Consider the following 14,616-nt stretch of genomic DNA (forward strand, 5'->3'; position numbering starts at 1 on the left):
ATATTAAATCTGTTATACTCTACACAATCTTCTACATGTTTTCTCTGACTGATAGTTTATATTTTAGTATAGCAGTGCGTGTATGTGTGTGTGTGTGTATAATTAGACAAATCATGTTAAATGTATTATATTTAAATATACAATAAAAAATATAGAGCTTTGATCATAAGACAATAAGATTAAGCAGTGATACAAAGATAAAGAGTGACAACTGATATTTATAAGATTTTTTAATATATATTTTATTTTCTATTTCATATAAAGGTTCTATAAACTGTTTCATTTAAATAGTCTAAACTAGATTTTTTTTCTTACTATTATTTCACATGTTGTGCTTTACATGCAGGGTCAACTTTGAACTTAAAAAAGTCTTTAGCGTTTACATCTTGGCATTTGCACTTCAATTATAATGTTGATAGTGAGAGTGATATACATGGAGATACAAAAACAAAGTACAAACAGAGCTTTAGAACAGGTTCTGCTTCGACAAGCTCTGCTTGAAATGTTGACAGACGGGATTCCAAAACGTGTTTCATTGTGTTTCATCCATGGCAATAAACTAAACACAATGTACAAATAGGCCTATATAAAGCCCTATATGCTTTGTTCATCTTCAACCCTGATTACTCCTGAATTACTCCTGATTCTACACTTGAGTGAGGTTGGACCATATCCACACATTAATAAAAATCCGTGTGAAATATTTGTTCTGACAGGAAAAAAATACATAGGCTGCGTCAGTCAGTACTTTCATTCACTATCACAGCTTTAGCCAGAACGCTCCCTTACAAAACTCACGTCACTTCCTTGCCCATCCCTGAAGGAAAAGAGAAATATCGGAGAGAAGAGCGACGCCAGAAAAGTCAGTAAAAGAGGGAAAGCGAAAGATATTTAAACAAACATTTGGTTATAAGAAGAACAAATTGGCACAACCTCACTGATAAGCACACGGTGATCAAAGTAAGTTTAATTCCGTCGTTTTTTCCGCCGATTCGATAACTCAGTTGGGCGCGTAACTTTTGCAGTTACTCCCACTTTAGGACACCTTCATTGCATTAAGCTGGACTATTTAATAACAAATTGATTTTTGCTTTATTACAGCTTATTTGGACAGGAGGACGCATTCCTGGACAAAAGGCAGGTCTTCTGCTTAAAATTATCAGACCACTGGTGTTACTTGGCTGCAATTAAACTATTTCGTTGTCATCTAATGTGTAGCCTATTAAATGTGCTTAAAAGTTGTTTTATAGTATTCATCATCTGAACTACCCTCAGAATATTAGATTGTATGCACGTAGTCAATGGACCTGTTAAAGGCGTCTAGAACTGATTCCCTTTCCAGCTGTTGCAGTTGTTTATGAATAGTTCAGATCACATAAATGCCGATATTACGCATTTCTTCGTATAAATATGATTCTCAAATGGTCCTAAAATGGATTTTTAACAACAATAAGCAACGAAACGCGCTAATTATAAAATGTTTTGTCCAAGCAATTAAATATATTAAAGTATAAGAAACTGTCCCTGAGAATGGAAAAGAGTTCCATGGGCTTCAGAAAACAGTCACATTTCTGTCTCTGCATAAATCTAAATAGTAATTATTTAATCAAATTAAAAAGATGTAACCGTGGGCAAGTTCATAATGTTTCTCTGAGACTTTGTGTCTCGACCTCGCCTCGCGAGAAAGCTCGAGGGAAGAATGCATTTAAGCACGCGCTTCACATACAAGTCCGAGCTTGGCTGTGGCGTCTGTCAGCTCCTCTTTTTCACAGCCTTTACGCAGTCATACCTCTTTTTTTGCGACGTAATGATTTCATACCTGACTGTGAATAAAATATGGAAATTTAGCGGGTATTATAATCACGTGTCTTATCTCATGTCTCCCTTCAAATTCAGTCCCACTGAATAAAAACTTGTATAAGGAAAGATATTTTAAAATGTGAATAACATAAAATAAACATTAAATATAATCAAATGTGAAGATTTATATTATATTATATTATTAATTTAGAATATAGGAGATTTAGGAATGTAACTAATAATCAATCACATTTTATTTGTATAATACATTTAAAAGCAAATGTTTACATACAAGGACCAAACAAAAAACAAGCAATATTAAACAATAATTAACAAATTATAATATAATGGTTAATTATAAACCATTTTATTGCACTTTAAATGTTTATTCCACCTTTTCCTTCATCTGACTTTGCAGTTTCATTCCTCAGTTGCTACCATGCCTCTCCACAAATCATCTTCTCGAACCCCACGTCTGGACCCCACCATGATCTCCGCTCCACTGGGTGATTTCCGTCACACTATGCACATTGGTCGAGGTGGAGACGCTTTTGGTGACACCTCCTTCCTGTCCAGCCATGGCCCCTCTAGTCCTAATCCCACGTCTGTGCAACAACCAGTCATGGCAGCCACTGTAGAGACCACAGACAATCAGATGAACCACAACAATGAAACTGAATACGCAGAAGATACCGGTCCAAATGAGCTCCGGCACTCCGATTCAGTTTCTTCCTTTGACCTCGACTTGGATTTAGGGCCTTCGATTTTAGGAGATGTCCTGGGAGTGATGGACGGACTGACGATGGGTTCTCACAAAGACAACGAAGACGTGTTTAGTCCCAGCAGGAGCACGAGAGATGTGATGATGTCACCAAGGAATGCTGCCAATGAGTTGAACGAGAGGATGAGGATGGAAAGTATGACCAAAGAGGTGAGCCATCGAGATGAGCAGCTGAATGAGGTGAATGGCGTGAAATCAAAAGGGCTCAGGCCCAAAGTGCGATTCAGCGACAAACGCGATGAGATCATCGGTCGACAGGAAGTAATCGAAGGACTAGATGTGGAAGTTGAAGAAGAAATGGGCTTGAGACCAAATAAGGGGATGCAAGAGATTAGTGGGAGAACGGCTTACGACAAAGACCCAAGACAAGCAGAGGTGATTAATCGGAGGGAGGACAACTCTCCAAGCCTCTCTTCCTCAGTGAGCTCAGAATATGAGGGAGTCTCACCGCTGGACCAGAGGCGAGAAGACCAGCATCTTTCAGAAACAGATTCAGAGGAGGAAGGTGCCAACGGACAACAAGGATACACTTTTGAGGATGAATTCGATGATGAGATTGGCCTATAAAAGGACATAGTGAGCGATTTGAGGACCAAAAATAAGTCATTGGCATATGGATCATGACATATGAACAGAATTGTTCTTAAAAAAAAAACACCCATACAAGGAGAGTTAATGAAAATATCTTCTTGAGGTAATAACTGGACAATTTGGAACTTTCCTTTCCAGGATTACAGTGGTGTTTGCTCATTTTGGAACTATTTTATGAAAGTAAGACAATGTTGCGGTTTTGTTTTTTATTGGATTTTTATAACTACACATTTTGAAAGTCTCCCATGGACAGTGTGATGTCTTACAAAGAATAGCCTATGAACAAACCTATTCGTACATTTCCCATGGTCTCAGCTATATAATATTGAGCAGTAAATGTTCAGTTTTTCCAGTTCATAACTCAGTTATAGGGCACTTTACCTTCTTCAATTAACTGGAAACAGCTTTAATCTCAATGGAGAGTGAATACCTGCAGTTCAAACAGAATGGAACAAAAAGGTGATGTTTAGACTGACAGCTGACCTTTTAAAGCCAAATACAACATACAAAGTTATAAATTATTGTTTATATTATGGTTATCTATAGTGCCTTACATGACAATGTTTTCCATCTTTGTCTTGCTTAGTTTCACTGAAAAGCCAATGATGAAGCTTTTCTTTTTGTGGAAAGATGCAAGGTTGCTGAATGCATTCACAAATGCTGGAATTTTCTCCTGGGAGTTTTCATTATTACATATGCGTACATATCTTAAAATGCAATAAGCAATCACATTGTGTATTGTTTTTGGAGATGTACTCATTTAAGAAGTGTAAAAATGAAACGCACGTAATAGTTACACACTACAAAATAGTATTAAAGCTAAACAGCTGCAAACTGTGAATGAAAACATTCTGGTTGGTTATTTGACTGTAGCTCTCGACTAGATTCATAAAGAGAAGCATGAAAAGCTTTAATAGGTTGGGTTCATTTTTAAAAGCAGTTGCTTTTGTCTTGCTTTCACATTTGTTTGATTTGAATGCTGAAGAATATATAACAGACAATCAGTGCTTATTTTACACTCAAAACCACTCAACTTTTTGTGGCATTTTGCATTCTTTGAATGTGCTGAAGGGAGGCAAATGCATTTCTGTAAGCATGCTATTTCTATTGATATATATTTTTTTTATTTTAAAGTCAAGTAAATAAATGAATACTATCTTTAACTCCCTCCTATTTTATTTTAATTGCATCAGTGTGGGATCATCTAACCTTAAGATAGCTTCAGGAAGGTTGGCTGGATTGATAGATTTATGGATGTAATGATAAATGAATAAAAATAGGATAGTTTAGTTCAAGACCTCAAAATAATTCTAAATGTTATACATTATGGAATTGCTGTATATGCTGTTGACTATCTACAAAGGCCACATACATGACCACAAGTCCAGAGTTATTTGTCTTACAGAACCGGCTAAAGATCAAAGTTTAAAAGGTAACAATTGCTGGAAGTGGAGTTAAGTATTTACAAAAATGTCTAAAAAAATTGGCCAAGAATGTAAACAAGTCCTTTCTTCATACTTACACTGGAGGGCATCCTTCCATATTAAAACCATTTCCTCTTTCCAGCAAGGGTCACTGAACTCATCTCAGTCTTGAAAGAAAATGCAGAGCACTCCTTGGGAGTATAAAAACTCAAAACTTTTTTGAATATAACCTGATTTGATCTATTTTTTGCATATTATCTAGGATTAGCCAATTTCCTTTAGTACACTTTAAAGATGTTAACTGAAAAAAGGCAAAATGTAGAAGGAATTGTTGAGTTGGCAATTATTTTTCATGAAGAAATAAGCAATAAAACATTTTTCCTTTTATTAGAATATGTGTGAAGGCTACTATGGTTAGAACCATAAAACCGGCAGTCTGCCTTAATAATTAAAACCCACAGTCTGCCTTTAGCAGCTTTAGACTGAAAGACTAAAATATCTTTCTCTGTTTTGTCCATTAAGTTAAGAGAAAAGAGGCCTTTTTTAACTGAATGGATACCCAAGGAAAAGTAAATATTCGGTAAATATGCTGGTGTTATAACTAATAAATAAAGTTAATACACAAACAACAGACTTGTGGATGATTCAGAATGGAGTTTTAACGAGTACAAATGAGTAATTCATCACACAATTCCATTATTTCTGCCTCAAGAAGTTGAAAAATTGGTTCCAGAAGGGGGAGAAAAATGACAGAAATGCATACGAGTCAAGCATACCTAGATGTTCCATTCATCCATCTTATGTATATTTAAAATTATACACATGCACATTCTTTCTGCCTGAAACTGTCCACTCTCTCTCTCTCTCTCTGTCTCTCTTCTCACTCACAGACACACACACACACACACACAGTTAAACAGAAATAGTTCTGAAGATGTTGAATCCCGACAGCGCGGTGGAAATGAGAACTCCAGGAATCTGTGGGTGCCAGTGGAGCTCCTTCACATCTTTCTGGCCCTGGTGAAGGAACAGTAGCTGTGGTGGTAGCTGTTTTAAGCCCTCTGCCTGTTCTCCCATGTCACATGACTCCACTGATAGATCCCATTGGCTGACAACATCATCAGCTCCAGAGGCGGCAAACACACTGGAGTCAACAGGGTTCCACTCCACTGACGTCACAGGAGCACTGTGCTGCTTAAAACTGGCCACTGGACGTCCAGACTGAAAAAAAGAAACATGAATGCGATCACTTTAAACAAACAAAAAATAACACAGATTTATTTATTAAAAGATTTTTTTTATTTATACTTCTATTCAGCAACACAACATCAAATTTATCGTCAAAAAAGGGACAGTAAAAACATTTAGAATGTTATAAAAGATCTATTTCAAAAACACTGCTCTTTTTAACTTTCTATTCACATAATCACAGAAAAATATAGTATACACAAAAATAGTAAGCAGCACAACTGTGTTCGACATTGATAAGAAAAATAAATTTCTTAAGCACCAAACCAGCATTATCAGAATGATTTCTGAAAGATCATGTGACACTGAAGACTGGAGTAATGGCTGCTGAAAATTCAGCTTTGCCATCACAGGAAAATGTACCTTTTAAAATACATTCAAATAGAAAACAGCTATTTAAAGTTGTAATAATATTTCACAATATTACGTTTTACTGTATTATTGATTAAATAAATGCAGCCTTGGTGAGCATAAGAGACTCAAAAAAAAAAAAATCCACATTTTTGAATGGCAGTGTTCATTCATTCTAAAATGAATAATTATTTTTGAAAACATCCTCACTTTAAAGCACAATTTCACAGTAGTAGTTTGCATGTAAGTTTTTGTAAACACCCTAGAACAATATACCTGACAAACAGGCATGAAATGCTTCTGTCTCTTCATGTGATTCCAGACGGACTTGTTTCATTTAATGATTTAGTTGGTAATGCTTTAGCTGAAAAATTAAACGTTAATATTTGTTTCCTCTTGCTCATGCTCACCTGGAACTGCCTTAAATCCCAGACTTTCAGGAGGCCATCATCTCCTCCAGACAAAATAAAAGGTTCAGTCCGGTTCCAGCTGATAACATTGATGTCTGAAGAATGAGCCTCATTGGCAGAGAGCATGGAATTAGGTGGTGCCCTTATGTCCCAAATGCGAATGGACTGATCCACTGAGCATGACGCAAAAACCTGGAGGTGAGAGAGAAGCACTAATTTAAATATTACATCCACTTTTATTATAAAATATTTTAATATAACCATTCTCTTTTGACCGACATACTGTGGCTTCAGTAGGTGACCACTGCAGGTCCTCAACAGACTTGCTGTGTGAGCTGAAAGGCCGTTGGTCAACCTTCCAAGTCCCACCCTCCTGTGGCTCCCAGACATGAATGTTCTTCTTGCAGTCACCGCTTACCAGGCGTCCTGAGGCAAGTAAACATGAAATGACTTGAGTCTTAGCCAGTAGTCCCATTAATCTAGACATCTGTTTGTATGGAGGTAAGACCCTGTTTTCTCCGTTACATCCACCTTGTTTTTTTTTTTTTAATGTAAGAATTGATGTGGCCATTTGTAACTTAAATGTGCAAGGCTTCCTGTGTCATCCGCTTCTAGTTATTTTAGCTGTACAAAAACAGTCTGCATGTTGCTTGATACTGCACACCGGTATTTATCATATTTTAATTTGTCATAATCATGAACCTATTTATTTGTTTGTAACGCAAATCGTTCTACTGTTTACTGTCTACTGTTGTGGCAAATGATTAAGAACTTTCACACATTCCCAGAAAATAGCTTACTTTCGCTTTGAAAACTAAGGTGGATATAATATTACAATCCAAATTACACACCTGGTACCTTGGGTGACCAATCAATGGCAAATCCTTCCGACATGTGACCAGAAAAACTGAAAAGAGGCATGGCTTCCTTCTGCTGCTTGATGAAGGCCGACATCGCTGCCGAACTGTGCACCGCCTCAAACTGAGGTCGGAGGTCAAAAATCTCCACCTGTCCTTTCTCTGACCAGAGCGCAGCAAATGTCTGTTCACCTCGCTGGGTCACCTATTGAAGCAAAAAGATCATAACTTTAGATGATGAGTGAGAAAATTTAACTGGTTGGACTGGAAAAAGCTGTAAAACGTTAATTCTCCAGAATTATAAAAACATTAATAAGAGTAAATGTGACAGTAACTAGACTTACTCGGACTCTGTTGATCCCACCATAATGCGGCATCATGGCCAGCTCCAACTGTGGTTTCTTCTCCTCGTCCTCCTCATCTTCATCACTTTCTTCATCACTGCTTTTATTTTCATCTTTATCTTTATCAGTTTCATGAAGATTGTGCATGCGCATGACAATAAGCCTGGATATAGATGAAAATGTCATCATCTTTGGAAGCCAAACATAACAAAAGTATTAGCTGTTTGTTGCAGAACAATAAAAGTAGCAAGCTCTGACAGCATTCGTGTCAGTGTACCTGTTGCTTAAGGCGGTGTCCGCCTGTGTACCAGCACACAGAATCATAGAGAGAGGAAACTGCTCCCGCCCTTCTCCTTCACCATCACGCACCACATCAAAACTCAGACATGGGGCACCTGCAGGGGAAAGACAAGTTTGCTTATTAGAAATGAATTTCAGAAGATAGCAGGTATCGGAACAAAAAAATCTGGTTATTGACATACAAGTTTTTCCTGTTATGATTAAAATGAAAGACATTTCATGACATTTTCCTGTTAAAAATACATCTTGGCTATCAGCGCCGATAGCCTTGTGGGCAGCGTGCCGACATACAGCGGCGTTGCACTATGGGCATCCCGAGTTCGAATCCCAACTCAAGGACCTTTCCCGATCCCACCTCTGATCTGTCCTGTCATAATAAAGGCAAAAATGCCAAAAAATAAATCTTTAAGAAAAACATCCTGGCCATATTTCACCAATTAAAAAAAAAAAAAAAAAAAGTAAAAGAAAATTGTGCACAAAGAATAATGCATTGGATGACGAACTTCTTAATCTTAGTTTTGGACAATTTATTTTATTTTATTTTAGTATGCATGCATGCATTTATTTATTGTTACATTTTTATTGAGCACAACAATTCATGCTCATTATTTTGTGAAAAAAATACTATTTGTGACGATACTGTTTGATTTACTGCCTTTTATGTTCATTGTTTATCATTACTGTTATTTTACTTTGCAACATTTGGATTTGTTAAATGACATTAGTCATTTAGCAGACGCTTTTATCCAAAGCGACTTACAAAGTAACTACTGTATTACAGTAATGAGAATCATCATTAAAATATCCAAAAAAGTAAAATGTCAAAATTACTGTAAAGAGAATTGGTAAACTGCCCTTAAAAAATGGCACAACATATAATAATTTGGTATTATTGTCATTTACTATTATTATTGCACTGCAAATATGCAGCCTACATTGAGGATCACTAAGATCAGGGGTCTCCAAACTCAGTAGTGGAGAGCAGGTGTCCTGCAGAGTTTAGCTCCAACTTGGTTCAACACACCTGCCTGGAAGTTTCTAGTATGCCTAGTAAGACCTTAATTAGCTGGTTCAGGTGTGTTTAATTAGGATTGGAGCTAAACTTGACAGGACACCGGCCCTCCAGGACCAAGTTTGGAGACCCCTGACTAAGATATTGTGACATTATTTTCTGAACAATTAAATAAATGACCATTTCTCAATACTGTAACCTATCCTGACATTTTAATTTTAAATGATGATACATTTTGATATGTTGCCTGCTCATAGATATAGTACTTCAAACACCATGATTATAAATAATAACATTACACACATATCCAAAAAAAACATGTTATTGTATGGTACTTTACTTTGTCGGTAGACGTATGTTAACTTACCCACTTGCAAACATGAGCAAACCACAGCTAACCATATATCGACCAAGCATGTTTATGTTTAGTGATCGGGCATGATGTTGAGCACACTGACCGGTCTGGCACTCGTGATACATGCGGTAAGCGGAGCGGTCCATCTCCAGCTCTTCTCCCGGCTGAAGCGGCTGCAGACCGGGGACATAGACTTTCCCGTCTCCATCCCCGTTCTGTCCTTCTCCCTCCATATCATCCTCGTCGCTTCCACTCGCCTCCATGTCCTCAAACTCATCGTCCTCCTGAGGCAACGTGTCTTCACTGGCCGCGGACATTTTGAGAGAGCGGAGGACTTCCGCTTCAGGGCACGTGTTTTAAAGCGCACACTGAGCCCTGTACAGAGTTGGACAGCACTCAAGTCACCTGGCTAGCGGGAATTGTTGTCCGTCCCAAAGAGATGTTTTCCAGAAATCCTTCTCACTTTTTATGTCTCAGACTGTAAAAATCTGTGCATGATTTTTTGGCTGAGATATAATCATCACCAGCCTGACTTGACGGTCTTGACACTTTACGATGGAGTTAACTACATTAGTTAACATGAACTAACAATACTTCTAAAGCATTTATTAATCTTAGTTCATGTTAAGTTGCTAATTTACTAATATTAAAATCAAAGCTGTATCTGTAAATATTTAATGGACCCGAGCTAACGAACTGACAATGAACAGTTGTTAATTAACTAACTTTAATAAAGATTAATAAATATTGTAACAGAAACTCATTTGCTCATTGTTTGTTAATGTTGGTTAATGCAACATTACCTAGCAGGACCTTACTGTAAAGTAATACTAATAGCCAACCATCTTGGTTTAGGAAGGTTTTCCAACCAGGACAAGGTTTGCAGCTGGTTTAGCTGACCAGTCTGACTAACTGAAAACTGCCCAAACCCCCTCAAAAACAAGACAAATGGACCAGCAAACCAGTTTAGCCTGGTTTAAGCTTATTTTTCTTAACAGGGTTGGCCTGTGCTAGTTTGCATGTGGTTTGGCTCAGTTGTGATAATCCAAACAAACCCATTTCTGACATTTAACAGGGTAAAATCCTGCATCGTTATGAACAATATCCATAAACAATATGTAGCTAAAATGTAATTTATTGCGTGTTGACTGGGTAATTGTTTTATGTGTGTTTTCGAGATGTGCCAGCCACCAACTGTAGGCTATATTGTGGTAGAGCAGCAAAATTGTGTGAACAAAAGGTCTCTGTGGTGGCCTGTTGTTTGTGCCATCATCTGCAAGTCTCTCCATCCAGCTGATACTAGAGAAAGTCCTCATACACACACTCTGACAAACAAAAGAGTATAGTCAATTCATGCAAACACTGAATTAATTTCAAGATTTTATTTATATATAAAAATCTACACTTAAAAACAGACAACACATGTATACCAAAAACAGACAGATTGTTAAATTCATTTGAGTAAAACATTGCTTGTAGTAACCTTCTCTAAGGCAAGACAACAATACTTGTAAACATGACTTATGTAACCCTTTTGCAAATGCCTTTTCAGAAAGTAGCTTGCTTAAGCTGGTTCCTATGCTACAGTATTATTTAATATGGCTTGGATTTACTGTAGTACATGAGTGTAGTTTTTTCCTCTTGAACACCGAGCGATAAGCGGAGACTTTTGGCTTCATGTATTCTTTACCTTTTCACTACAATCAATGTTAAAACATTCAGTCGACAGGTTTAACCTGAATTATCATGAATGACACATAATTCACTGAATAAGACAGAAAACTGGATAAGTGATAGAAACAATCAGTGCAAAGACATGATGCAGAAAAAACATCATACACGTACATGAAATAGAACGTCTTATTGGCCATGTGTCTGTTTCCAAAACATCCATTTTCTCCAACATGCATCTAGAAATCATGAGCCATATCAAGAGAGCAACTTCTCTGAAATCTTATACAAATGCTAATCAGTATAAAACAACAGTGAATTACAGTAGCTGTCCTTTCAAAGTGAAGCCTCCTTTTGGCCAAGTTTTGTGGCATATTTAAAACAGATTTCTCGCCTTTTACCAGATCAGACTTGATGTTATCCATAGAAAAGAAAAAGTCCAGTGAGAGAAACCTGGGAAACGTGACTCACTATAGCTGTTAGTCGGACCCTGGTCGAACTGCCTTTTACCTGTCTCTCCTTCTATCACAGGCTGCTGCTCATCCACAGGTTCATGGTTCTCCACATTCTCTTCCTCCTCTGATGGCGAATTTTCTTGATCCTCTTCACTTGGTGTGGGGAAGATGCAGTGATGCTCTTTAAAAGCACAATCCAGATTGAGCCATCGTGTGAAGAGGGATGAGGTGAAGGAGAGAAGACCTTCTGGCGATGACTGAACAGATGGAAAAGCAGAGATATCTGGACGATCTGGAATTTTCTGTTTACAAAAAGATAGAAAAAACACTAACCACAAGAGATCTACAATCTATAAAACCTACAATCAAGAATGAAAGATGTGTTGATACAACATCTGGAAAAATAGTACAGTGGCAAGAAGTATGGTATGAAAAAGATACAAAAGCTGTCACTGGGGTAGTATTTTTTTAAAAAGGAACAAATATGTACCATTTAGGTACTAATATGTACACTTTAGGTACTGATATGTACCTTTGAGTGTAACTTTTGAAAGGCTACCATCCCAGTGACAGCTTTTGTACCTTTTTTCTAAGAGTGTATGACAATATACCTCTTTTGCGATGTTGTCCAGTGTGAGAATCAGCTCACTGATGAACCTGTATTTGAGGTGAACTCTACTGAGATGCTGGAGAAGCTGAATCCAGGAATTAGACAGGAACGCAGCAGCACTGAACACACAACACTAAACTCACACACAGAGAGAGACAGGTGTAGTTCTAAGTTTAGCTACTAGGAGCAAAGCAGCTAAACATTTTATATTTGTGTCAGTAACAAATAAGTATGGTTTAGATGACAAAACAGAAGAAAATCTAGGTTAATTACATTTTCAATTACATGTAATTACAAGCTCTTAGAAATGTAATCTACTTATTCTTGTTGCTTTCATCTGGGGAACATGTTTATAGCATATTCAACATATCGGGACTCAAAATGGTTAAAAATGTAATTTGGTGTAACCATCAGTTCCAACCATAGAATAGTTAAGTACTTTCTTTGCACCATGAATTCGAAAGAGTGTATATAATTAAATCACTATTGTCAAACAGTTTGTCATTAACATTAGAGTTATGAATAAAGCTTTATTACAGTTAAAGGTGTTTTATTAAAAAAATAAAAATCATCTAAAGGGGTCCAGAATGACCTAAAGGGGTCCAAAGTATGTATGTTGTTTACAGGCTGACTTTTATTCTGCAGACAATATTACAAACAATTTAAAACAATATAACCTGCTGTTTTTTTTAAAGAAAAGATAATTTCATGCTACTTATGTCAACATTACTGTTTTCAATAATTGTATTAATTTATTTACTGACTCATTCATTCATTTACAATCTGGCAATATTACACCATCTGGATATTTCTGATAGTAGGCCCCATAAAATAAAAACCAAAATCCCATTTAATCTAGAAACCCAAAACACGTTCATTATTTTAAGTTTATTATATTTACTGTCTGTGACCGAGCTGCACGTATAATGTATTTTTGAATAACTTAAATTGAATCCGAAAAAAAGAGCATCACACCACTGACCCGTTGAACTGTCAGTCTTACCGGCTCATTGCACAGCGCGCTGTCGTTGAAATAGTGAGACACGACGTAGTTCTTTGGAAACACTTGTGGCTGCAATAGATATATATTACAATGTCAATTTTTAAAGCTTTTAATAAAGACGAACTATTTATTTAAGATGCACGGGCTTCTCAGACGTTACCAAAACCACAAATCAACAATAATAAGGTCAGTACAAAAATGACACGGGACAGATAAATGCGATCGCGAACTTTCTAGTAAACAAAGAGTTCTTAAACATCGAAACTCACGAATCCGGACGTTTCTTCAATGTGTATAGAGTCTTGAAGATTTCTGATCGTCGTCTTCATAAAATCATCGCACCCACTTCCTTGTACAGTCAATATTGATAGAAGTAACAGCACTGAAAGGCAAAGGTAAAACAATGTGGGTTCAGAGCATCAAAAGCCCTAACATTTTCGAAACACCCACGCGTTTTGTTCTCTTAATGTCGCAAACACCAAACGCACTGTTTGACACAACCATTTAATACGCGCAGCAATTGATGGACCTTCTTAAGTGCTGCACGCGTATCACGTTACCTGTTGGTGACATGCTTCTACTGGCCAATGTGGGCCATATTCCCCATGTTCTTCTTAACCAAGTCGTTTTGCACAACAGATTGCTGCAGAAAGGTTATGGAAGAATCTCGTCTCAGTGGGTTTCCCAGCTGCCTCCAAGGTCTTCGCTTTCTCTCACTGTTGCACTTTCTCTTGGATCCCACAGCCGCTCTCCATTCTGACCGTCTGGCTCAATCCCAGTCAGACACTTGGAAATTCCCAGTCTTCTGATGGAAAAGATTCTGATGGACAACAAGATATTCCTATATTTCCTGTGAGATTTTAGTTTCCTGTTTTCTTTTGCTCTAACTTTCCTTCTTCCTTTTCAGCCAGTTTGTTTTGAAGCTTTAATTTCCAGCTGGCATGCAAGTGAGCAAGACACTTGATCTGTTGTAGGCTACTTCTGAAGGAGCAAACAGTGTGGAGGCAGTTTGCTGCTCACTGAAAGTGAAAGTCCTGGTGGTTCATTCTCTCTCCCTGCTCTCTTTAAAGCTCCCCACCCCTTTACCTCATTAGACAGCAAGCACTCCCCCTCTTCTCCTCTCTTTATCAGTACTCAGTGCACAACCTTTCCCGGGTTTAGTCTTAGTCATGCACTCTGGCAGTCTGTTTTTAATTTCCCTCCTTCCCACTCAAGCCTCCATGTCTGTTGCTCCCTCAATCCCACAGTTTATCAGCTGAATGATGACTAAGCATGTGAGCTTTCATGACTGTAATGAAAGGAAGTTATATTTCATCAGACACACGTTTATGTAATTCACACTATTCCAGATTAGTCATTGTCAAGCATGTGATGCCTATAAACTGAGGAGGATTCAACCATGCT

General features: G+C 37.4%; 3 protein-coding genes across 6 annotated transcripts; 1 reads left to right on the forward strand and 2 right to left on the reverse strand.

The window, feature by feature from the left end:
* The first annotated feature begins 792 nt into the window (after window positions 1-792).
* LOC107692549 (uncharacterized) lies at window positions 793-4,227 on the forward strand. 4 transcript variants are annotated; one of them, XM_016491632.1, is made up of 3 exons: window positions 793-960; window positions 1,102-1,137; window positions 2,219-4,227. In XM_016491632.1, exon 3 carries the CDS (start codon window positions 2,240-2,242, stop codon window positions 3,146-3,148), a length of 909 nt encoding a protein of 302 aa, XP_016347118.1. In that variant the 5' UTR covers window positions 793-960; window positions 1,102-1,137; window positions 2,219-2,239; the 3' UTR covers window positions 3,149-4,227. The 4 variants fall into 4 exon arrangements, with proteins under 4 accessions (XP_016347118.1, XP_016347117.1, XP_016347119.1 ...); XM_016491631.1 differs by having other exon boundaries at window positions 2,232-4,227; XM_016491633.1 differs by lacking the exon at window positions 1,102-1,137.
* Window positions 4,228-4,964: 737 nt separating this feature from the next.
* On the reverse strand, window positions 4,965-9,847 carry LOC107692548 (glutamate-rich WD repeat-containing protein 1-like). Its single transcript, XM_016491630.1, has 7 exons — window positions 9,577-9,847; window positions 8,084-8,201; window positions 7,807-7,969; window positions 7,457-7,667; window positions 6,889-7,031; window positions 6,606-6,797; window positions 4,965-5,817 (listed from the first exon to the last, which is right to left on the reverse strand). Exons 1-7 carry the CDS (start codon window positions 9,788-9,790, stop codon window positions 5,509-5,511), a joined length of 1,350 nt encoding a protein of 449 aa, XP_016347116.1. The 5' UTR covers window positions 9,791-9,847; the 3' UTR covers window positions 4,965-5,508.
* A 1,046-nt stretch (window positions 9,848-10,893) lies between these two features.
* LOC107692550 (uncharacterized) lies at window positions 10,894-14,475 on the reverse strand. The gene is made up of 5 exons (XM_016491635.1): window positions 13,773-14,475; window positions 13,482-13,594; window positions 13,213-13,281; window positions 12,211-12,342; window positions 10,894-11,901 (listed from the first exon to the last, which is right to left on the reverse strand). The coding sequence occupies exons 1-5, from the start codon at window positions 13,783-13,785 to the stop codon at window positions 11,542-11,544; spliced, it is 687 nt and encodes a 228-aa protein (XP_016347121.1). The 5' UTR covers window positions 13,786-14,475; the 3' UTR covers window positions 10,894-11,541.
* Between the last annotated feature and the right edge of the window lie 141 nt (window positions 14,476-14,616).

Source organism: Sinocyclocheilus anshuiensis, unplaced genomic scaffold, assembly GCF_001515605.1.
Source record: "Sinocyclocheilus anshuiensis isolate Anshui unplaced genomic scaffold, SAMN03320099.WGS_v1.1 scaffold831, whole genome shotgun sequence".
NCBI lineage: Eukaryota > Metazoa > Chordata > Actinopteri > Cypriniformes > Cyprinidae > Sinocyclocheilus > Sinocyclocheilus anshuiensis.